General features: G+C 49.0%; 2 protein-coding genes across 2 annotated transcripts; one reads left to right on the top strand and one right to left on the bottom strand.

Annotated features, from left to right (window-relative positions):
* Nucleotides 1-111: 111 nt before the first annotated feature.
* LOC132542378 (uncharacterized) lies at nucleotides 112-20343 on the bottom strand. Its single transcript, XM_060204951.1, has 6 exons — nucleotides 20271-20343; nucleotides 19516-19944; nucleotides 16932-17111; nucleotides 7583-7701; nucleotides 6621-6702; nucleotides 112-503 (listed from the first exon to the last, which is right to left on the bottom strand). The coding sequence occupies exons 1-4, from the start codon at nucleotides 20341-20343 to the stop codon at nucleotides 7682-7684; spliced, it is 702 nt and encodes a 233-aa protein (XP_060060934.1). The 3' UTR covers nucleotides 112-503; nucleotides 6621-6702; nucleotides 7583-7681.
* Nucleotides 19951-22961, top strand: FOXD2 (forkhead box D2). Its single transcript, XM_060205939.1, has one exon. It carries the CDS (start codon nucleotides 20342-20344, stop codon nucleotides 21806-21808), a length of 1467 nt encoding a protein of 488 aa, XP_060061922.1. The 5' UTR covers nucleotides 19951-20341; the 3' UTR covers nucleotides 21809-22961.
* The last annotated feature ends 366 nt before the right edge of the window (nucleotides 22962-23327 follow it).

Here is a 23327-nt window from a genome sequence, read left to right as displayed (position 1 = left end):
TGCCTGTCACATATACTTCCATTTCAAAAAGGACTTTTGCTTCTAAAATTAGTTCAATGTGTGTCCCCTCCCACTTTACAGATTTTAAGACAGAGGCAGGGAAAGACGTAGTTGGAATAGGTCTTTTGTTTTATTTCTTCAACATCTACCTAAGTGTTAACATTCTTATGGCACTCTACAACAAAGCTTTCCAGACAGTGAGACCTGTGAGGGCAAAACCCATCTTATATTTGCATCTGTAATGATCTCAAAAGTGCGGTGCAGAATCCAGCACACAGTCGGCAGTACTTATGATGCTACCAAATAAAAGAAAATTTGACATTTTTAAAACACAAACTCTGATTGCTTTCCATGTCTGCTGCACAGAAGTGAGTCTGCAATCTCCCTTCGCTGAATCCTTTCGAATTCCCTCCATCTCTATTCTGTTGGATTCTCTGCTTTGTAGATTCCACATCGTTTAGTTTGCTTGCTTCCTTGTTTCAGTTGAGGGAAGTTTTGCACATCTGAAAGGAGGTGATGATTTTAGTATGAGAACTCAAGATGCACTTAACAATGAGATGGCTAAGTCAAAGCTGTTTTTTGGGAGGAGGTTATGGAAGAGGAGACCGGGAGATTGTTTTCTGGGTTTAGAATATACTACGTTCTCAGAAGCTGGGACAGTGCTCAGATGTACTAGATATGAGGGAGACATGTTTTGGTGGGAGGCAGGGAAATGGTTTGGAGTTCCTTAAAGGAACAAGAGTGGAGGACTTGGCTTATTGACTTCTGAAGACTTGGAAAGAGTACTAAACAGTGAGTTTGGGTGCTGAGCTGTTTAGAGGGCCTGCCTGACCTGGCTCATGAAACACTGAGTGCACAGAAAATTGACATCCTTCCAATGATACTGGCAAGTATAACAACCAAAAGATTTCTTCAAGAAGTTTTCAGAACTCGAATATCAACTTGGAAGACAAAAGGAAAAATGTACAATATGGTGAGCCCTCTATTATTAACCCACTACCTCTTTCAGACATCCCAGAAGTATGAGGTAGATTTTTTAAAAACATTTTTCAATCATCTTTACCAATATTTTGGATAGACAGTCAGAAATCAAGAGGGAATGGAGAGATAGAGAGGGAGAGAGACACTTGCAGCACTGTTTCACCATTCATGAAGCTTTTCCCCTGCAGGTGGAGACTGGGGGACTGAACCTGGCTCCTTACACATAGTAACATGTATGCTCAACTTGGTGCACCACCACCCTGCCCTGTGGGGAAAGATTTTACAAGATGAAGGAGACTAAAGTGGCCTCTTTCTAAAGGCAGGGGGAAAAAAATGTGTGTGTGTGTGTGGGGGGGATTAATGGTTTACAGTAAATACAGTTTTTGATATATGTGTAAAATTTCTCAATTTTCTGCAAAACACTGTAACCCCCCATGTACGTCACCTCCACCATCATGCAACAGGACCCAAAAGATCCCTCACTAGAGTCCTTTACTTTGGTGCAGTACACCAAACCTAGTCCAAGTTTTTATTTCTTCTGTCCATGAATGAAATCATCCTTTTCTTTCTGGCTTATCTCCCCTAACATGATTCCTTCAAGCTTCAGCTAAGATGAAGTGAAGAAGGTGAATTCATTAATCTTAGTAGCTGAGTAGTGCAAAAAAAAAAAATTTTTTTTGTGGACCCTCATGTGCAGGCAAAAAAAAAAAAAATCCATAAACATATGGCTCTTATGCAACTGTAAAAGAAATTTTAAAAGAAAACAGAGCTACAAAATAGAAATTCATTGTTAAATATAAAAGAAAATGTGATTATTTTAAAAGACAGACGTACATACATATATGGAGAGACAGACTGAGAAGTTGCAGTAGTACTTTGGCAGCACAGTCTGGGGATTGAACCTGAAGCATTGTGCATGCACATTCTAAACTTGTGTCACTGAGCTATCTTTCTGGCCCTAATGAGAGTATTCTGATGATACCAAATCACTTGCATAATGATGTGGCCTTGACTGCTCCATCTGAGATCTTGTGGGATTTGTGTGCCTTGAGCCATGTGTTGACTAAATTAATCCACCTTTTTTTTTTCTTTTGAACGAATTTAATTCCTTCATATAGCAGGCCATGGCACCAACTACCCCTGATGCAGTGTTTATTTGTAAAGTCTTATGCTGTTTTCTGCCTTAGCTGCAGATTAAAAGAGTACTTAAATGCAAATGAAGACTTGAAATGCCAGGTCTCTGATATTTACGATACTAGAATATCTAAGGGGTCCACATTATGTTTATACAAATGTTCTAAGATTATCATTGCAACAAAATACAATAGCCCTAAATTTATGAATTCCCACATATATAGGCCTACGTTTTTGATCACATTGTGAAGTGCCTGAATTTTTTTTTTTTTTTTTGCCTCCAGGGTTATCGCTGGTGCCTGCACTATGAAGCCACTGCTCCTGGAGGCTGTTTTTCCCCCATTTTTGTTGCCCTTGTTGTTGTTATTGCTGTTGTTGTTGTTGGATAGGACAGAGAGAAATCGAGAGAGGAAGGGAAGACGGGAAAGAAAGACATCTGTAGACCTGCTTCACCACCTGTGAAGCAAACCCCCTGCAGGTGGGGAGCCAGGGCTGGAACAAGGATCCATACAGAGGTCCTTGTGCTTCGTGCCATGTGCGCTTAACCCTCTACACTACTGCCCGGCCCCCTGAAGTGCCTGATAATCTTAAAATGTTTATTTAAAAATCTCTTAGGATAGAGGAAAATTTAAATGATCAATTAATAAAGGTAAGCACAGTAGGTACCAAAATTCACAGGGTGCAGTTAAACTTGTGCTCAGAGGAAGTTTCATAGCCCCAAATATGCCACTAGAGGACATCTGGGGTGGAAGGGTGTGGTCCAGTTAGAACACATGGACTACAGTATCCAGACAGGAAAGGATTGTGGAGTTGGAAGTAGTGGTGGTGAAGGAGATAGGCTGATATATAAAGGCACAGGAACAATCAGCTGCAAGATCTTATAAACCAGTATTAAAATATTAATAAAAATGAGACCCCCCCCCAATCAACTACTGGCAAAAACCCTCCTGCCCCACAGAGACCTTTTCTTTTTTCTTTTGTTGCCTCCAGGGTTCGTTCTTTCTTTTTTTTTTTTTCTTTTTCCCCTCCAGGGTTATTGCTGGGCTTGGTGCCTACACCATGAATCCACCACTCCTGGAGGCCATTTTCTCCCCCTTTTTGTTGTAGCCTCGTTGTGATTATTATTATTGCCATTGTTGATGTTGTTCGTTGTTGGATAGGACAGAGAGAAATAGAGAGAGGAGGGGAAGACAGAGGGGGAGAGAAAGACACCTGCAGACCTGCTTCAGCGCCTGTGAAGCGACTCCCTTGCTGGTGGGGAGCCGGTGTTTGAACCGGGATTCTTACCGGGTCCCTGCGCTTTGCGCCACATGCGCTTAACCCACTGCGCCACCGGCCGACCCCCTCCCGGGTTATTTCTAAGGCTCAATGCCTGCACTCAAATCCACTGCTCCTGGAGGCCATTTTTCCCTTTTGTTGCCCTTGTTGTTATTGCTGCTGTTGTTGTTATAGGACAGAGAGAAATTGAGAGAGGAAGGGAGGACAGAGAGGGGGAAAGAAAGACACCTGCAGACCTGCATCACCGCTTGTGGGGAGCAAGGGCTCGAACCTGGATCCTTACGCCAGTACTTACATTTCATGCCATGTGTGCTTAACCCGTTGCACTACCGGCCGACCCCCTATACTTTGTCATTTAATCATAACTTCACTCCAACCCAGACCCTGAAAGCATGGGTAGTAGACACTCTTAGTCTAGCTTGACTGGTTTAGGGAATAACTAATAGTAAATAACTATATTACACTAACAGTAAACTATCAGCACAGAAGAAACAAATAACATGGTCAGAAACTAGTCTTTATTGTTCCCCCCCCCCCCGTCCCGTGCTCAGGATATATCTGGTTTAACCCACGAATTCTGCCAAAGCATTAAATAATCTGTTTTTCTAGTTATGTACATTGCTTTAGAATACAGAAGAGATAGAAGTCAGCCCAATTCTGTCTACTCAATTATCTTGGCAAATGATTAAATTGGGACTGATGACAATGATCCTGTGACCCAACATTTCTTCAATAAAGGGGTACTGAAGTTTTAAAAAATTGCGATTTAGATTTAAAACATTAATTAGGACTCAAAAAGTGATGAATCTGGGTCTAGTTGCAAATCAACTGGTTCAGGACTCGAGTCCTAGCTTGCCTGATTCCAGTCATTTTCTTTCTTCTGAAAAAGAGGCAAGTATAATCTTGGATTGAGGCTTGGGCACCAAAAAAACTTTTCTGTTCTGTTCATCCTACAAGTTCTGTAGTCACCTCCCCCCCATACACAGTACCACAACCATTCACACCTACAGACTGATCTTGCAAAGTACCTTTCTAGGGCAGGTGACTAGTTTTAGGTTCCTTTTTCTTTCTGCTTTCCACTCCCATCCTGCCTTCTGTTTCCTTCTTTCTCCTTTATCTTGTAGGTTTTCCTCAGGTTCACCCCATCAATTTTGTGGAGACAGAAGCGCCACCTATTGGTCATATCATATATACCTAACTTGAACAGAGTCAGTGGACAGGAAGGATCCTTTTGAATGCTATTTTGTGTTGGAGTTGAATTCTGGTGACTGAATGTACTTGTATGGAGAACCCAACTGGTGTTCTGTCTCATATAGATCTTCTGCCACCTAGATCTGTTGTCTTCCTCCATCTCATCCCCCCCTTTCCCGAATACATTATTTTTCCACTTTTGGAATAATTTTTATTAGTAATGACTTAATAGTGGTTTACAAAATTATAAGATTTCAGGCTTACAGTTTCACACCCGCATGTGTGTGTGTGTGTGTGACTGAACCTGTCACTAAAGTTCTGAGCCCCTCACCACCACCCTACCACCCCAACCACCATAGTTCTCACAGAGTCTAAGAGATAGTTTAGTTACTGTTATTTACAAGTTAATTTTCTTTAGTTATCTGTATTCCACATATAGGTGAAACCATCCAGCAGTTGTCTTTCAACTTTTATTTCACTTAGCATAATTACCTACAGTCTGATCCCTCTTGATTCAGACAATTAATATTTTTGAAATAAAGAATAGTGCTCCATTGAATATGTGTGCCATAATTTCTTTATCCATTCATCTGTTGATGGGCACTTAGGCTATTTCTATATTTTGGCCATTGTGATTAATGCAGCTATGAACATTAGAAGTGAATATATTCTCTTGAATTCGTGTTTTTATGTTTTTTTAATATGTGACTGGAAATGGTATTTCCATTTTTATTTAAGTTTGGTGAATTACTCTTTTCTGTGAGGGCACTAACAGTGTATCCAGGATCCTTTTTATCTATACCCTTGTCCACATTAGGCCATTCTCACAGGTGTGAAGTGGTAGTATATTGTGACTTTATTTACTTAACAGCAGAGGCGCTCAGCTCTGACTTATGGTGGTGCCTTGGACTAAACATGGACCTCAGAGCCCCAGGCATTAAAGTAGTTTGCATAACTATTATGCATTTCCCCACTCCTCATTGTGGTTTTAATGTGCATTTCTCTAACAACGAGTGATAGCGAGTGTCTCATGTCTTTGGGCCATCTATATTTCTTTTCTTTTTTAAATATTTATTTGCGTGGTTACACTAACTTAAAAATATTTATTATTAATTTCTTTAAGTTTTTAAATTTAACTAATTTATTTATTTTCCCTTTTGTTGCCCTTGTTGTTTTTATTGTTGTAGTTATTATTGTTGTTTTTGATATCCTCAGTGTTGGATAGGACAGAGAGAAATGGAGACAGGAAGGGAGCTAGAGAGGGGGAGAGAAAGCTAGACACCTGCAGACCTACTTCACCACTTTTGAAGTGACTCCTCTGCAGGTGGGGAGCCAGGGGCTCGAACCAGGATCCTTATTCCAGTCCTTGTGCTTTGCGCCACGTGCCCTTAACCCTCTGTGCTACCATCCGATTCCATTATTATTATTATTATTATTATTATTATTTTTAGTATGTTCAGTGCCTTTTATTTAGTAGACACACATTAAATGTTTGGATTTCTAGTATTATTTATCTCTAGTGAATTATTTTTTCCTTTACTGGGGAATTAATGTTTTACATTCGACAGTAAATACAATAGTTTGTACATGCAGAACACTTCTCAGTTTTCTACATAACAATACAACCCCACTAGGTCCTCTGTCATCCTTTTCTAGGACCTGTATTCTCCCCTCACCCACCCACTCCAGAGTCTTTTATTACTTTGGTGCAATACACCAATCAAATATGTGTGTGTGTGTGTGTGTGTGTGTGTGTGTGTGTGTGTGTGTGTGTATGTATGTGTGTGTGTGTGTGTATTTCATGATTTCTCAGAGGGAGGGAGGGAGAGAGAGACAGAGAGGAGGAGAGAGGGACCATAGCACCACTCTGGCAGATAGAGTACCAGGGACTGAACTCAGGGATATGGAACTGCTACAGTGGTTCTTCTGGCAGCTTCTTTTATTTCTCAAAGGGACCTCTAGGGACCACAGTTAGAATTTTACCTCTTCAAACTACACTGCCCTCTTTCCTTGGAATCTTTCCATTAGTCTCTTACCAGATGTTTTGACCTCTGGATCTGGGAAACCTAGGCACTTGTCACTTCCATCCTGTGTCTGTTCTGTATCCTGGTCTTCACTCTGTTCAAGAAAACAAACAGTTCCTTTCTTTTCTAGTACCAAAAACTGAACATTAGTGAAAATTAGGACTGCCACCAATCAGGTCTTTGGGTCTCCTGCCAAATGCTTTCCTCCTCCTTTCCCTGCCCTCCCACTCCTTTCTTCTTACCACAGGATTATGTCCTAAAATCCATTTATGTCTGGCCTTGTATTTCCCATTTCCTTGCCTCTAATCCCTAACATCAGAGTGGCCACATCTTTGTAGGAGGGAAGTGGCTAAGGGGAGATCAAGCAGAACTCCTTTGTGAGGTGCCATGTGATTAATGGAGAACCAACCCCATGGCTAGAAATAAAGCCCTCAGCAAACTGGGAACCTCTGGGTTGGCCCAGTCCTGGACTGTCAGCTCAAGTAGCAGATGGCACCATTTAGGTTGAGGGAGGCCAGGAAGAGGAGGAGCCTGTTCTGGCAGATCCTGAGGTTGCTGGGCAGGGCAAGGCTGTGCAGAAACGTGATTGTTATCATTGCTGCGAAACAGCAGTTGCTTACACTAAGAATCACAGGCAGTTGAGGGTACTGAATCTGGAACCAGACTGCCTAGGATAGGAAATGTATTTCTCAAGTGTCAGATGAAGAAACTGGGGACTGGGAGGGGAAGAGGTTTATGTGAGGTTACATAGGAAGGCAGGAACGGACTGGGAGTGGACCAGGCCTCTCCATTCAGTCTCCACTGTGATCCCCCCCCCACTAGGGTTATCCCTGGAATTTCATGCCTATATAGCTCCACCACTTCAAGTGGCCATTTAATGCTTTCCCTTTCCTTTTTGATAGAGGTTGAGAGATAGAGAAATAGAGAGGAAGAATAAGACAGAGACAGTGAGAGAGAGGCAGAGAGGGAGATACCTGCAGCACTGCTCCAGTGCACATGAAGATTCCTCTACTGTGGGTGGGAACTTGGAGCTAGAACCCAGGTCCTAGTGCATGGTAATATGAGTGCACACATCATCTGGCCCCTGAACAAACTGGGGTGGGGGGTATATTTTCCTGACAGGTTAGGGCAGACCTCCTCCAAAATGTCAAGATTAGAGAGAAGAGAGAGACCCTCTCGTCCTAAGTAAATAAAGCAGGAGAACTAATAAAGTCAAATGCAATCTTTGGTCTCGAACCTCTCAACTATGGTTATCAAGGGACAGGGTGTGTAGCAGTGGGATGTAAGGACAGAAGGCAGAGGGATATTGGTGCTTTGGTGGGGGGTGAGGTGTGGCATCACATTTTGAGGAAGTGAGAAACTACTTCTAAAACATTTAGTCTTGTAAACCAAAGTCACTTCAAAAGCTGTTGCTTGAAAAAAAAGAAGAGGAGCCTCAGAAGCACTGAGACCCACAGGTGGCTCTGAGAAGAGGTTTCAGGAGTTCCTGTGAGGTAAGCGACAGAACATCTCCTTAGTCTTAAGCCCCCAACCCTCCAATTTGGATGCATTATATATTTATTATTTCCCTATCACAGCTCTGGGGCCTTGTGCATGTGATTGCACTGCTCCCAGGCCAAATTTTTTCATTTTTAAAAAAATTATCTTTATTATTGAATAGAGATAGCCAGAATTTGAGAAGGAAGGTGGTGATAGGAAGAGAGACAGAGAGACACCTGCAACACTGTTTCATCACTCCTGAAGCTTCCCCCTGCAGGTGGGATCTGGGGACTGGAACCAGGGTCCTTGTGCATTGTAACGTGCACTTAACCAGGTGGCGCCACCACCCAGCCCCAATTATTTGTTTTTTATTTTTTGCCTCCAGGGTTATTTATCGCTGGGGCTCTGTGACAGTACTATGAATCTACTGCTCCTGGAGGGCATTTGTTCCCATTTTGTTGCCCCTGTTGTTATTACTGTTATTGTTGCCACTAGTGTTGTTGGATAGGACAGAGAGAAAACAAGGAAGAGGGGAAGAGAAAGATAGACACCTGCAGACCTGCTTCACCACTTGCGAAGTGATCCTCTTACAGGTAGAGAGCCGGGGGCTGGAACCAGGGTCCTAGCTCCGATCCTTGTGCTTCGCGCCATGTGTATTTAACCTGCTGTGCTACCGCCCAGCCCCCTCTTTTATTTTTTTAATTGTTTTAATTACACACACTCTCTCTCTCTCTCTATTGCAAGCCTGTTATTTGTCCTAAAACTAACAACAATTCAGTTCAACCTACCTTAAGGAAAGAGGGGAGTTTGTTTCAGATACTTGCAATGCCTAAGGGTTTTTTTTTTTTTTTTTTGCAGAGTTGTGTCCAGGGACTTAACACTGTTATTAAACTGTCTTTCTTGGGACTTTGGTGGGCTTCAAGGTCAAACAGTATTCTCCACATGGTAGGAGCAGTGATTGCTGGCAGCTCCGTCTATGTGCTTATCCCCTGATCTCAAGGGAGAGAAGTACCCTTTCTCAAGTCCTGCAGTTCTTACCTTGCTGTAGTGCCATCGTTACCTCTTGTAGTGGAGATCATTGGCTCAGCTTAGGTCACTTCTGCCTGAATCAATCACTGGGTGTTGAGCTTGCAGTGCTAGTTTGATCCAGCCTGGTTGCCTGTCTGCCCGAGGGGAGTATTGTAAGGAGTAGATTGGACAGCTCCATTAGATATGGGAGGGTAGGTTTTACCCAACAAAGAGGCTGAACATCCAAACTGTTAACATGTTCAGCTTACTCTGGCCCTACGGAGAGTGAATTTTATCTTATAAGCAGTAGAGAGCCCTGGAGGATTTTGGCAGAATTTTGGTTGATTTGTCACAATCAGTTTCTGAAAATCTGAGGCAGAGAACATGACTGAGAAAGAAATTCAGTGACTTTTGGGACCAGGGACCATGGAAAAAAATTTTTTTTTTTCTGATAGGGGGACATGTTCCCCCACTGGGAGTGGGACAAATGTGGGGGAGGGAATGCCTGCCCCTGGAGAATATATTTCTTTTTAAAAAATTTTTATAAGTTTTTAAAAGAATATTTATTTATTTATTTTCCCTTTTGTTGCCTTGTTGTTTTCTTATTGTTGTTGTAGTTATTGTTGTTGTTACTGATGTCGTCGTTGTTAGACAGGACAGAGAAATGGAGAGAGGAGGGGAAGACAGAGAGAGGGAGAGAAAGATAGACACCTGCAGACCTGCTTCACCGCCTGTGAAGCAACTCCCCTGCAGGTGGGGAGCTGGGGGCTCGAACCAGGATCCTTATGCTGGTCCTTGTGCTTTGCGCCACGTGTGCTTAACCTGCTACCACGTGTGCTACCACCCGACTCCTGAGAATATGTATTTCTTTCTTTTTCTTTACTGGGGGGATTAATGGTTTACAGTTGATAGTAAAATACAGTAGTTGGCAAATATGTGTAACATTTCTCAGTTTTCCTCATAACATTGTAACCTCCTGCCTAGGTTCTCCTCCACCATCATGGAGAGCATGTGTTTCTATTGAGTATGTCAGCTAGTTTTCTGGGGTGTCTCAGACCAGGAGAGATTGTCACACTTTTCACTCATGCATTCATGTATACACATACCTGGCATTAATTGGACATCAACTGTGTGTTGGGTTTTGTGCCTGGCAGAAGGTACAGTGATTGGTGAGAAACATTTATTGAGTTCTTTCAGAGTTTTAGTCATGACCAAAGGATTTTATATGTATCATTTCATCTAATCCTTACAACTCAAGGAGATAGTTACAATTATTACCCCCATTTTGTACAGGAGGAAAGATGAGGAGAGGGGCAATATAATGCCTATTCTCAAGATATTCTTAGTCTACTAGGGGCAACAGAATAAAAGGCTAATAATGGATACAGAGGGAATTAAGTTCTTGAGGAGTACAGAGGTAGAAACCTCTCATAGTGTAGGAAATATGGGGTACTGGCCAGGGGAATTTCCTCATAAAGTCTGACATTTGAGAGAGCTTTGCAGCCCAGGAGATAATGCAGTGGATTAAGTGTTGGACCTTCAAGTATGAAATCCTGTGTTTAGCCCCCAGCAGCACATACGCCAGGGTGGTGCTTTGGCTCAGAAGTGAGCCTTTGCAAAGGTGAAGAGGTGAATAAGAACAAGTCGGGTGCAGTGCAGTGCAGAGCTTGAAGCTGAGGAAGCAGGCAGGGGCCCACTTGTCAGATAGCCTGTATCCCTGATACTTGATATCAAGAAAATAAAACATCTTTGAGAAGGCCTTAGGCTGCTGGGCAGGTAGCAAATCAGCTTCCCCACTCCTGCTTTAGCTCTCACTACAGGCACTAGAAGTCCTTTTCCTAATGATCTGGTCTCAGTAGCACCTTCTAAAAACATGTAAGAACAAAGTTTTCTGAGCCCCTCTCTCCTTTCCTAAGACATACAGAGAGAGAGGGTGATAGTCGCCTGTACTGAGGCTGCTCCCATCATCCAACCTCGATTGCATTTGAGTGTGAGACACTCAGGCTAGGCCTGAAGTTTGGCATCCTTCCTTCCAGTCACTTTATTTGGGCTGGGGTTAGAGGAGAAAGAATCTGATATTCTGGCCCAGTTTTGCCCATCCTGTAGCAGAGTCTGCACTTCTTCTCCTATATGCCCAAATATCTTTACCCAGGCCTCCCTCATCAGAACAAGTCCTCTTTAACCTTACCTTCTCCTCATTCAGATGAGATAGAGAAGACTGTGCTCTGGGAAACAGGAAACTAAGAATCTGTTTAGTTTTCCAACCTTGGGAAAATTAGTCCACTTTCTGGGTCCCAGTTTCTCTATCCAGCAAACAAGCTTCAAAAACTGGTAGTTGCAGATGAGTGGCTGAGCAAGTTGTGGTATATATACACAATGGAATACTGCTCAGCTGTAAAAAATGGTGACTTCACCATATTCAGCCGATCTTGGATGGATCTTGAAAAAATCATGTTGAGTGAAATATGTCAGAAACAGAAGGCTGAATATGGGATGATCTCACTCTCAGGCAGAAGTTGAAAAACAAGATCAGAAACGAAAACACAAGTAGAACCTGAAATGTAATTGGCATATCGCACCAAAGTAAAAGACTCTGGGGTGGGTGGGTGGGGAGAATACAGATCCATGAAGGATGATAAATGACATAGTGTCTCTGATATCTGATTACTGTAAAAAATGGCGACTAATCTCTAGCACTGCAAAAACGGTATCATCTGTTTTCCATCTACACCATGCCTCGGCCTTGCGTGAGCTTAATGTGCAGCTTGACGATACGAGAATCCGGCATGAAGCCCAGCCAGTCTATCTTGGCGTTACTCTTGATCGCACCCTGTCATTTCACGAACATCTCATATAAACTGCAGCAAAGGTGGGCACGAGGAATAACATCATTGCAAGACTGGCCAGCTCCTCATGGGGCGCGAGCACTTCCACAGTACGATCATCATCTCTGGCATTATGCTATTCCACTGTAGAATACTGTGCCCCAGTATGGTTCTGTAGCCCCCATGTCCACTTGGTCGATTCCAAATTATATTCCTCCATGAGGATAATTTCTGGAACCATCCGATCCACCCCGGTTCCATGGCTGCCAGTTCTTAGCAACATTGCCCTGCCAGATATTCGTCGGGATGCGGCATCATCTAAGTTCATTTCCCACATCTACGCTCGACCGGACCTGCCAATATACGCGGATATCTTCGCCTACCCTGTCCAACGCTTGACGTCTCGTCATCCAATCTGGTCCCCTATGCCTACACTGAACTTCTCTGTTCCAGACTCTTGGAAACAGAGTTGGCAGTCAGCTGAGGTAAGGAACAAACACCTCATCACAGACCCCTGCAAGCGTCAACCCGGCTTTGACCTAGCACGTTATGATTGGGCCCTCCTCAATCGCTATTGAACAGGCCATGGCCAGTGCGCCGTTATGTTCCATCGCTGGGGAGCCAGAGACGACCCGAACTGCCCCTGCGGCTACAGACAGACCATGACCCACATAGTCAACAACTGCCACCTCTCCAGATTCAAAGGAGGGCTCGAAACTTTACATCAGGCTCAACCTGACGCTGCTGACTGGCTACGGAAGAAGGGCAAACGCTAGAAGAAGAAGAATGACATAGTGGGGGTTGTATTGTTAAATGGGAAACTAGGGAATGTTATCCATGTACAAACTATTGTATTTACTGTTGAATGTAAAACATTAATTCCCCAATAAAGAAATTAATTTAAAAAATAAATAAAAGATTTTTAAATAAAAAAAAAGATACTTGCTGGGGAGACAGCATAATAAATGGTTAAGCAAAAAACGTTCATACCGGGGGTCGGGCGGTGGCGCAGTGGGTTAAGTGCATGTGGCGCAAAGTGCAAGGACTGGCATAAGAATCCCGGTTCGAGCCCCCGGCTCCCCACCTGCAGGGGAGTCGCTTCACAGGTGGTGAAGCAGGTCTGCAGGTGTCTATCTTTCTCTCCTCCTCTGTCTTCCCCTCCTCTCTCCATTTCTCTCTGTCCTATCCAACAATGAACAACATCAACAATGGCAATAATAATAACCACAACGAGGCTACAACAACAAGGGCAACAAAAGGGTGGAAAAATGGCCTCCAGGAGCGGTGGATTCATGGTGCAGGCACCGAGCCCAGCAATAACCCTGGAGGAAAAAAAAAAAAAAAAACAACTTTCATACCCAAGGCTCTGAGGTCTCAGGTTCACTCCGCAGCACCACCATAAGCCATAGCTTAGTAATAATCTGGTCTTTTTCTCTTTCTCTGTGTGTCTCCCTCTAATTAAAATAAAACTAAAGCAGGCTGGGTGGTGGTGCACCTGGCTGAGTGCACGTTACAATGTGCAAGAGCCACCGATCCCCATTTGCAGGAGGAAAGCTTTGCAAGTGGTGAAGCAGTGCTGCAGGTGTCTCTCTTCTCTCTCTCTCTCTCTCTCTGTTCTCCCTTCCACCTTGATTTCTGGTTGTTTTTATCCAATAGAGATTAAAAAAATAAAACTAAAATACTTTAAAAGCCTACAATCAATCTTGGGATAAATTATATTAGCCTTTAATTATTAGAGTGAAGGGAGATTGCATGCTCAACTGCAGTGCAAAAGCTGAGTGAGTGGCTGGAGTTACTGTCTTTGGAGGAGGTGACTGCAGGAGCCTGGTCCGCAGTGTCTTACAATAAACAAGCACTAGAGTTGAAGATGCTTTTGATTTGAGGAGCTGAGAGCATCAAGAGATGTTAAGACTCCCTAGAAAGCTTCTTACTGGGGGTCTGGTGGTAGTGCAGCAGGTTAAGCACACATAGCACAAGCACAGGGACAGGCATAATTTGGGTTGGAGCCCTCGGCTCCCCACCTGCAGAGGGGTTGCTTCACAGTGAAGCAGGTCTGCAGGTGTATACTTCCCCCCCCCCCCCCCCGTCTTCCCCTGCTCTCTCCATTGCTCTCTCCTATCCAATAACAACAAGGGCAACAAAGTGGAGAAAACAGCCTCCAGGAGCAGTGGATTTGATTTGTAGTGCAGGCACGGAGCCCCAGCAATAACCGTGGAGGCAGAAAAAGAAAACTTATTGGAGTAAACAGGATTTGAAGCAGGAGTGCAAGCCGGGAAAAGGAAAGGAAGCAAGTAGGCACCAAGAGGAGTTGGGAGGTCATGAGTGCACTATTTTGCTGAAGGGGTGAAGTGGGGAAGAGGCACCTTGGTCCCAGCCCTCCTTTTAGTTCCTGTGAGGATTTTCGGCTCCTCCAGGGGTCGCTGTTTCCTTGGAATCCCTCAGTGCTCGCATCAGGAGTTCTCTCTCCAGAAGTGGCTTTTACACCTCCCCTGCATCTCTCCACTGGGTTCAGGCACCTCTGTCCCTCGGGCACTTAAGGCCACACTGCTGGTGGGTGGGTGGGTGGGTGGGAGTGGGGATTGCTCTGCCCCAATTCAGGGGTGGGGAAGCTGTCTTGCTGTTAAGATCGGGAGTTGTGATTGGCCAGAAGGTGGCTGTGACCGCAGTCTTCCGGATTCTCCTAATCCCTACCTAAGCACAAAACCGCACATAATGTGCCCTGCCCTCCTGTAGCAGGTTTGCATCCCAAGGCCACTTCAGGCTTTGGGGTGATGAGGACAGTGAGCTCTAGCTCAGAACATGCTATCAGGAGTGGAGGACTAAGGACAGGCTCTGGTTCCTGGGGACGTGGGGGAGTCCTGAAGAGAGTCACGGTTGCCAGAAGAGCCTGAGACTCACTTGTCAGGACTTTGAAACCCTTAGGACTCTTAGATAGTAGAGGAACTTAGACCCGAGGCTCATGCTCCAACACGCCTGGAAGCACCTCCTATTCCTCCCCACACACATCTGCTCACTGTGTGTGTGTGTGTGTGGGGGGGGGGGGCCAGCCCACTCCACAACTGTGAAGCAAGCACCAGGGTCAGCGGGCTGGGGAGCCATGCTGTTTCCACCCTCTCCTGAATCCCTCTTCGCACAAACCAACTACAGCAGGCAGGTTCCAGAGGTGGCTTTTGCTGGGTCTCCACACAGTGCCAGGGGTGTGCTCAGATAACTATGTAGTAATCCCTGGAATAGGTGAGGCTAGGAAAGGGACTGGCCAGTCCTGGGAAAGAAAGGAAAGATGAAAGTTTTCTCTAAGCAGAGGTGGATTCGCTGACGAGGATGAGCAGAGGGAGTGCCCTGCCCCTGAGCTGGTGCCAGGGGGTGGGCTGCAGGGGAGAAAGTGCAGCCCTCTGGAGGCGCTATTATTTCTGTGCTTCCAGAGGGTCCTGAGGGTCCTGTTGTAGCACTAAACTCTAGTCCAGTGTCCTGCAGATGGAGATACCCCTGCAGGTTACATGATCTGGAGCCTCTACATGATCTGGAGCCTCCTGCCTCCTACCAGGTACAAGGAGTCTATTATCTGGAGTAGGCAGAGATCTGGTGGTGAAAGGGGTCTGGAGATGGACCTACTCCAGCTAAACTGCGGCTTTTGGTTATGGCCCCTGGTGTATATATGTGTATGGGGTGGGGAGGGGGGCGGTAAGAGGTCTCAGTGCTTTCCCAACGCTGGCTAGATTTGTGAATAAAATTTAGTAACTTGTGCTGATGTGATGTATCCCTGCCCAACTCTCATAGCACTTTGTGGCTGGGTGGGCAACTCAGAGCAATGGAAATCAGCGCTCTCTCGCAACTATAAGCCGGGGAAGGCCACCTGTAATCGCTCATCTCACAGTCCCAGTATCTACCTCCTTGCAGCACTGCCTCAGGACTTTTTTTTTTAAAGAATCATCTGAAAGATCTCACCCCCCCCCCTCACCCCAGCAGAGAACAGCATGTTTACAGGAATCTTAAGGGAAGGAAGGGGCTGTAAGAAGAGAAGGGAGAAGGGAGACTTCAGTGAAGGCACAGCAATTAATATGCAACAATTTCTTCCCGTATATCAGAACATTTTGATATACGGGAAGAAATTGCTGCCTAGTACATACACCCTCTCAAATGCTTTCTTCCGTGGGAGCCGGGCAGTAGTGCAGCAGGTTAAGGGCACACACGTGGCTCGAAGTACACAGACTGGCATAAGAATCCTGGTTTGAGCCCCCAGCTCCCCACCTGCAGGGGAGTCGCTTCACAGGAGGTGAAGCAGGTCTGCAGGTGTCTGTCTTTCTCTCCTCTCTGTCTTCCCCTCCTCTCTCCATTTCTCTCTGTCCTGTCCAACAACAACAACAACAGTTACAACAATAATAACTACATCAATAAAACAACAAGGGCAACAAAAGGGAATAAATAAATAAATATAAAAAAACAGTTGCTGACACATGGGTACAATTTCTCATCTCACTGTGATAGGTGTCTACAAAGTGCTCTCACCCCCAACCTAAGTGACTGTAGAAGACTATCACAACACATCCCATGCACACGAAGCTGTGCTTAGACTATAGTCTATTAAGTGTGCATTCTGTCAAAAACATGTGTATACCTTAATTAAGAATTCTCGGGAGTTGGGCAGCAGCACAGCAGGTTAAGCGCACGCATTTGGCGTGGCGCAAAGCGCAAGGACCAGCGTAAGCTGTTCGAGCCTCTGGCTCCCCACCAGCAGGGGAATCGCTTCACAGGCAGTGAAGCAGGTCTGCAGGTGTCTATCTTTCTCTCCCCTCTGTCTTCCCCTCCTCTCTCCATTTCTCTCTGTCCTATCTAACAATGACATCAATAACAACAACAATAATTACAACAACAGTAAAAACAACAAGGGCAACGAAAGGGAAAATAAACAAATGTAAAAAAAATCTTTAAAAAAATGCTTTCTTCCATTCATTTTTATGTTGCCATGGGGAGGTGGCCAAATGATGAGGTTGAAGGAAGAGGTGGTACCCACCAGTGAGAGTGTTACCAATCCTGTAAGCCTGAAGCCTCCTGTTTCCTGAAGGTTGCAGGCATGGATGCCATCTCAGGAAGTAGAAGCTCAGGTTAGCCAAGGCACTGGCAAGTTCCTGTGGTGTCACAAATGCAATCCCAAGATTTTCTAAGAGGCTGGGTTGGCTGTAGTTTGAAGCCACTGGAGAAGGGGAGAAAATGAAAGGAATCTGGGATGTGAAGTTACCCTTCTCCCAGCCTCCACAGTGCACTCACTCTTAGCATTGTTCAAAAACAAATTGATCTCCAGTCTGGAGAGGGATGAAAAGCTAAGTGGGGTTGTCTGGCTCTGAGCTGAAATTCCTGATACCTGATCCAACTCAACTCCTTGCTCTACAAAAAACTCAGTAAGTCACATGATCTCCTAGACCTAAGTTTCCACCCAAAGTGTGTGTTTGAAGGATCTGAATAATTCCTTTAGATCAAGTTCTTCTCCCACCTTGCAGCACGGGGGGGGGGGGGGTCAATCAGAGTGAGTGGCTGTCATGATTCTGTTTTCCCATCTTGAGTTTCACCAGCAATGGGGGTCAGACAGAGGCAGGTCTGGAGCCAGGATATTTGGGCTGGAATGTCTTAGTCTTCTCCTGAAGCTGGATGGGGGGGGAGCAGTAGAACTCTATCAAGAAGGAAGCTACTGGGTCACATTTTCCACTTTAGAAATGAGGACATGTCAATGGTAAGATGGAATAGAATGGTGCCAATGTTTATTTTTTCTTTTCTCAATTTACTTACATATTAAGAGAGATAAGCAGGGTTGGAATTGGTGTGGATAGTGTGGCATGTTTATGAGTATATGAATGAGATTTTCCTGTAGTAAAGAGCGAGCTTGGAGTATGTGTAGGGTTGCCAGATTAAATAAAGTGCTAGCACTGTATCCTTAGGTTCATGAGTTTATCTGTTCTCATGCAAGGAGTTTCCAAGTCCTTTTCCTCTTAATCCCTGGAGCTCTATCAGCTAGGAAATTCTTGACCAATTTCCTATTTGCACTTTGAAAATGAGACCGTTTTCTCTTTTTTCCCCCAAGGACAGTTTACTTACGGATCTCCTTGGCCTCTCACCCTAGAGGGAAGCTGGATAGGATTTGATCTCACAGTGTATGAACTGTCAGACCTACCTCCTACCCTCCTCGTAAAGATTTCATTGTAAGTGTTGCCCCAAGCAGCTCTAGGTGACAAAGTCCCTTCCCCCTTTCTGGCACTCTGCTACCCCACCTATGGAATGGCAGAATTAGATTTGCACTTGGTTAGTCCATAGACTGAATTGGAGGCTAATGTTAGATGAATGGAAGAATTAATCCACCCTTATTGGACCTGCTGAAATGCATACAGCCTGCAAGGACAGCAGGCGCCCTCCCACCCTACACCCAGAGCTTACCTACAGGGGACCACCTTCAGCACCTAGACTGGAGAGGATCAGATGGCTATGGGAATTCTGTAGGGGGAGGGGTAAACCAGGGATTGATAACCCAGGCGGGAGACTGACTACACCACCCGCGGTCCTTTTTCCTCAATGCTCAGGTCCCAAGAGCCTGCAAAGAGCTCCCAGTACACTCTCCTTAAATAGCCTATGTAAGTAGTTACCTTATATGTATTAGTACTGAGGTAGGGGTTTTTAGAGGCACAAAGAGACTAAGAAAGCCGTCTACTAAGAAAGCCAGGATTGCAGTCCCAACAACCCAGGGTTCCTGTTCTTAACTCCTTTGCAAGCACTGGGAAGGGAAAGTAAGCCTCAGGAACCGGGGCGCAGCTGGGTCTCGGTCTAAGCATGTCCGAGCTATGACCACTGCGTGGCGCTGTTCGGGAAGCAACCCATCAGCTCTGTATGTGCCGGCGTCCAGTGTCCATCTCCCCGTGCACTGCACTCTGAGCACGGGATGGGCCCAGTGTGAATGAAAATACCCGTTGCTGGGTTCCTGGAGAGGAGTCGGGTGCGGAGGTGGGGGATGAGGGATGGGGGTTGGGGTGGTGAGGTAGAAGGCAGTCTAGTGGAGTAGTTAGGAACCCAGCTAGCGAGAGGGGAAAACAGACAACAAAAAGTCACAGGACCAATCTGTGTGCTAACGACCCTGAGAGAGGAAAGTAGTACTGGCTGGGCCTGAGATCTGGGCCCACTAAGTGATGTGTGTGTGTGTGTTGCTGGAGGGAAGGGGGGCGCGCGGAGGGAGGCTGCCATGTAATAGGAATGGGAACGGGAACGGGGTAGGGGTGAGAGGGAAACCAAAGGGGGGTAATTCCCAGACCCAAAGAGCAGACACCCAAACAGATGTTTCCACAGGGAGCAGAGACATCCACTGAGAACGAGAGAGACAGAGTCGCAGAGCCTGAGATCAAAGAACACCGGGACAAGCCTAGGTGGGAGTAAAAGGCAAACTCGGGGCGCGGGACCGGTAGACGCTCCGGAAATCAGACTGGCGCGGAAGGAAAGTTGGGGAGTGGGGGACCCGGGGCAGGCGACAGAGGAGTCTAGGCGCTCACTCCCCCTGCGCCCAGGGCGTGCGTGGCGGCCTCCGGGCCTGGGCAGGCAGAGGCGCCGCGGGAATCTCTCACCTCTCCGAGGACAGAGGCCCGCAGCACCAAGTTTTCTCCTGGCGGTGACTACAGTTCGCGTCTCCCTTGGGGTCCGGAAGCCAATGGGGCCCGGAGCCAGGGTCCCGCGTCTCCCGCCGCTGCCCCCGCTCTCGCCGGGCTGCAGCTCCGCCGGCCTGGGCGCCGTCTCGGGAGTAGAGGACCCGTGTGGGCTGTCGCCGCTGCGCTCGGCTAGGACGCGCGTCCTCTTGAACCGCAACTTCCAGAGGCCAAGTGCGTGCAGGGCAGCCGCTCCGGGGAGCCGGGGGCGGGGGTGCGGCGTCTGCAGGGAAGAGGAGGACCCGCCTCCCGCCACCCGAGGAGCCCGACTCCCGCTGCTACGGCTGTTTGTTCCCGCCGGGGCCCACCGCCCGGCCTCTCCGTCCGCCCCGCCCCACCCCGCTCTGGGAGCTCCGCCCCGACCTCACGCTCTTCCGCCTTAGGCGGCCGCTAGGCGGGAGGGACAACCCCTCCGAGCCCCCCCACCGCCCGGTCCGGAGGCCTGGGGACCGAGACCCGCTAGGGCTGGGGGAAGTCTCCGCTTCTTCCGCCCGCACCCCGGGCGCCGGTCCCGGCTCCGGCTTCCCGGGGCTGCTGAGTGCCTCCAGTTGGGTGCTCACCCAGAGGTGAGAGCGACTGGGTCGGGCCGCCAGGGGGCGCTGCGGAGCCGGGGGACACCCCTCCCTGCCGGCCTCAGCCCCCCGCCCCCTCCCTGCCCGCGCGCAAAACACACTCGCCCCAGAGGCTGCACGGCTGAGCCCTAGCCGCGGCCGGAGCGGAGCCGGAGCACGGCGGCGGTGGCGGCACCATGACCCTGGGCAGCTGCTGCTGCGAGATCATGTCCGCCGAGAGCTCCCCGGCCGCGCTGTCCGAGACCGACGCAGACATAGACGTGGTGGGCGGCGGCGGCGGCGGCGGGGGGGAGCTCCCTGCCCGCTCCGGGCCCCGCGCCCCCCGGGACCTGCTCCCCCACGGCCCCGAGCCTCCCCGGGAGGAAGCCGAGGCGGACGCGGCCGAGGACGAAGAGTCAGGCGGCTGCTCGGACGGCGAGCCCCGCGCCCTAGCGCCCCGGGGGGTGGCGGCCGCAGCGGGGAGCCCGGGGCCGGGGGCGGCGGCCCGCGGGGCTGCGGGGCCCGGGTCGGGGCCGCCGTCGGGGGGCGCGGCGACGCGGAGCCCGCTGGTGAAGCCGCCCTACTCGTACATCGCGCTCATCACCATGGCCATCCTGCAGAGCCCCAAGAAGCGCCTGACGCTGAGCGAGATCTGCGAGTTCATCAGCGGCCGCTTCCCCTACTACCGGGAGAAGTTCCCCGCCTGGCAGAACAGCATCCGCCACAACCTCTCGCTTAACGACTGCTTCGTCAAAATCCCCCGCGAGCCGGGCAACCCGGGCAAAGGCAACTACTGGACGCTCGACCCGGAGTCGGCCGACATGTTCGACAACGGCAGCTTTCTGCGGCGCCGCAAGCGCTTCAAGCGGCAGCCGCTGCCGCCGCCGCACCCGCACCCGCACCCGGAGCTGCTGCTGCGCGGCGGGGCGGCGGCAGCCGGGGACCCCGGCGCCTTCCTGCCCGGCTTCGCCGCCTACGGCGCCTACGGCTATGGCTACGGGCTAGCGCTCCCGGCCTACGGCGCGCCCCCGCCGGGCCCGGCCCCGCACCCGCATCCGCACCCTCACGCCTTCGCCTTCGCCGCGGCCGCGCCCTGCCAGCTGTCGATGCCCCCGGGCCGAGCTGCTGCGCCCCCGCCCGGACCTCCGACGGCCTCGGTGTTCGCGGGGGCGGCCTCCGCCCCGGCTTCTGCGCCTGCCCCCGGCACAGGGTCGGGCCCAGGCCCGGCAGGCCTACCCGCCTTCCTGGGCGCCGAGCTGGGCTGTGCCAAAGCCTTCTACCCCGCTTCTCTGAGCCCTCCCGCAGCCGGCACCGCGGCCGGTCTGTCCTCCGCACTCCTGCGCCAGGGCCTCAAGACGGACGCGGGCGGCGGTGCGGGCGGCGGGGGCTCGGGGCCCGGGCAGCGGCCTTCCTTCTCTATAGACCACATCATGGGCCACGGCGGCGGCGGGGCAGCACCCCCGGGCGCGGGCGAGGGCTCCCCGGGATCGCCCTTCGCGGCTGCGGGCCCTGGAGGTCAGGCCCAGGTCTTGGCCATGCTGACTGCCCCGGCTCTGGCCCCCGTGGCCAGCCACATCCGCCTCTCGCACCCGGGGGACGCACTGCTGTCCTCGGGCCCCTCATTTGCCGGCAAAGTCGCCAGTCTCAGTGGTTGCCACTTCTAATCGCATCGGGCTGGGAGCCAGCGAGGCCCCTCAGCGTCTCCCGGGAGCTCCCGCCGCCCCAGCGGAACTCAGGGAGTCTATTTATCCAGAGTCTCCAGCCCGCGGGCCGGCGTGGGACTGGGTACCGCAGGCGCCACGCTCAGAACCTCCCCGACGGAGTTGGGACGAAGCGGGCTCCCGCGCTCAGGGACAGGCCCGGGTCGACGCGACCAGCTGCAAGCTGGCAGCCCGGACCAGTTTGAGCAGTCAAAGGGGAGAGGGGAGTGTGCCTGCTTCCCAGCCCCTGTGCTTCTGAGCAGCCCGCGAGTGAAGAAAAGCCTGCCCACCCAAGAGAGATGCCTACCCAGCTCCAGAGGATCCAACCCCAAACGGGTTGCACCAAGAGGGCTCCCTCCTGGCCTCTCTCTAATTCCTCCCCCAACCTTGAGGCTCCTGCGTATTCACTATTATAATTTAAAGACACCTATTATCTATCCGCCTTGTGCTTAAAAAGGAAAATTCAACTCTGTGCCCCTTGTCCTTCTCCAAGGAGTCCTTCTCTTGATAGCCTAAAGCCGTGTCAACAGCAGGCTGAAAAGAGTCTCCACAATCCCTAACAACTCCCCCTTCCACCCACCCCCACCCCCAGTTACCACTCCACTGAGGAAAATTCTTCCTTTAAAACATTTTTTTATGGTTGTTGGTTTGATGGTGATGCTGCTGGGTGCTTTTGAAGGAACTCCCCGCCCCCTTACTTATGGCCGGCTGGGTCCAGCCACTCAGGGCCAGTGGACTGTCCCTATCAGTCCTCTTAGTCCTAAGCCCTGGGGTATTTATTGTAGTGAAAGGCAATGAGGTTGGGGTGGGAGAGGAGGGTCTGGGTCTGGAGAAGTGCTGGTGGGTGGGTCAGGGCACATCCTGTGGCAGGAGTCCTGTAATTACGTGTAAATATCTGTACAGCGGGCTGCTATCTGAGTTCTCTGTCCACTGGGTGTGCGTCGATTTAGACTTCACTTTGGGGAGACCATGAAATTGTCTGATGGTTTGTGTGGAAGAAAAGACAAATCTGTCCCCCACCCCCACCCCGCATTCCCAGTCCCCAATGGTGTCAATCGAATAAATGTATGTGAATTCCAGCAGTAATAAATGTGTGTGAGCTCTGTCGGCTCGCCTGCACATCCCTTTCCCTTTCACCAGTGGGAGCTTCACAGAAGAACCCCAGCTCCCAGGCAGAGGTAGACTGAAGAAGGACCCTGGGGAGTCTATGCAGGCAGAGGGGGGTTTGGGTTTAACTGGTACTGCGGACACTGAGGCACTGACCTCAGCTGCTAACAGGGAGGGATTCTGGGAAGCTTGTGACCCCTTCCAGCACTTTCATTTTCACTCTGGTCCTGCAAAAGTCTGTGTGGGGTGCTGCACAGAGGTTTAGTTTCTTATGCACCTGGCGATTCTTAGGTCTGTCTCTTTTAGGCTTTAACTTGACCTGGGTGGAACTGGGTGCCCAGTCCCCACAGACACTACCCATGAGATATCATCCAAG

This window comes from Erinaceus europaeus, chromosome 13 (assembly GCF_950295315.1).
Source record: "Erinaceus europaeus chromosome 13, mEriEur2.1, whole genome shotgun sequence".
Classification (NCBI taxonomy): Eukaryota; Metazoa; Chordata; class Mammalia; order Eulipotyphla; family Erinaceidae; genus Erinaceus; species Erinaceus europaeus.
Note: the sequence above shows the minus strand (reverse complement) of the source record. Positions and strands in the feature narration are given on the sequence as shown.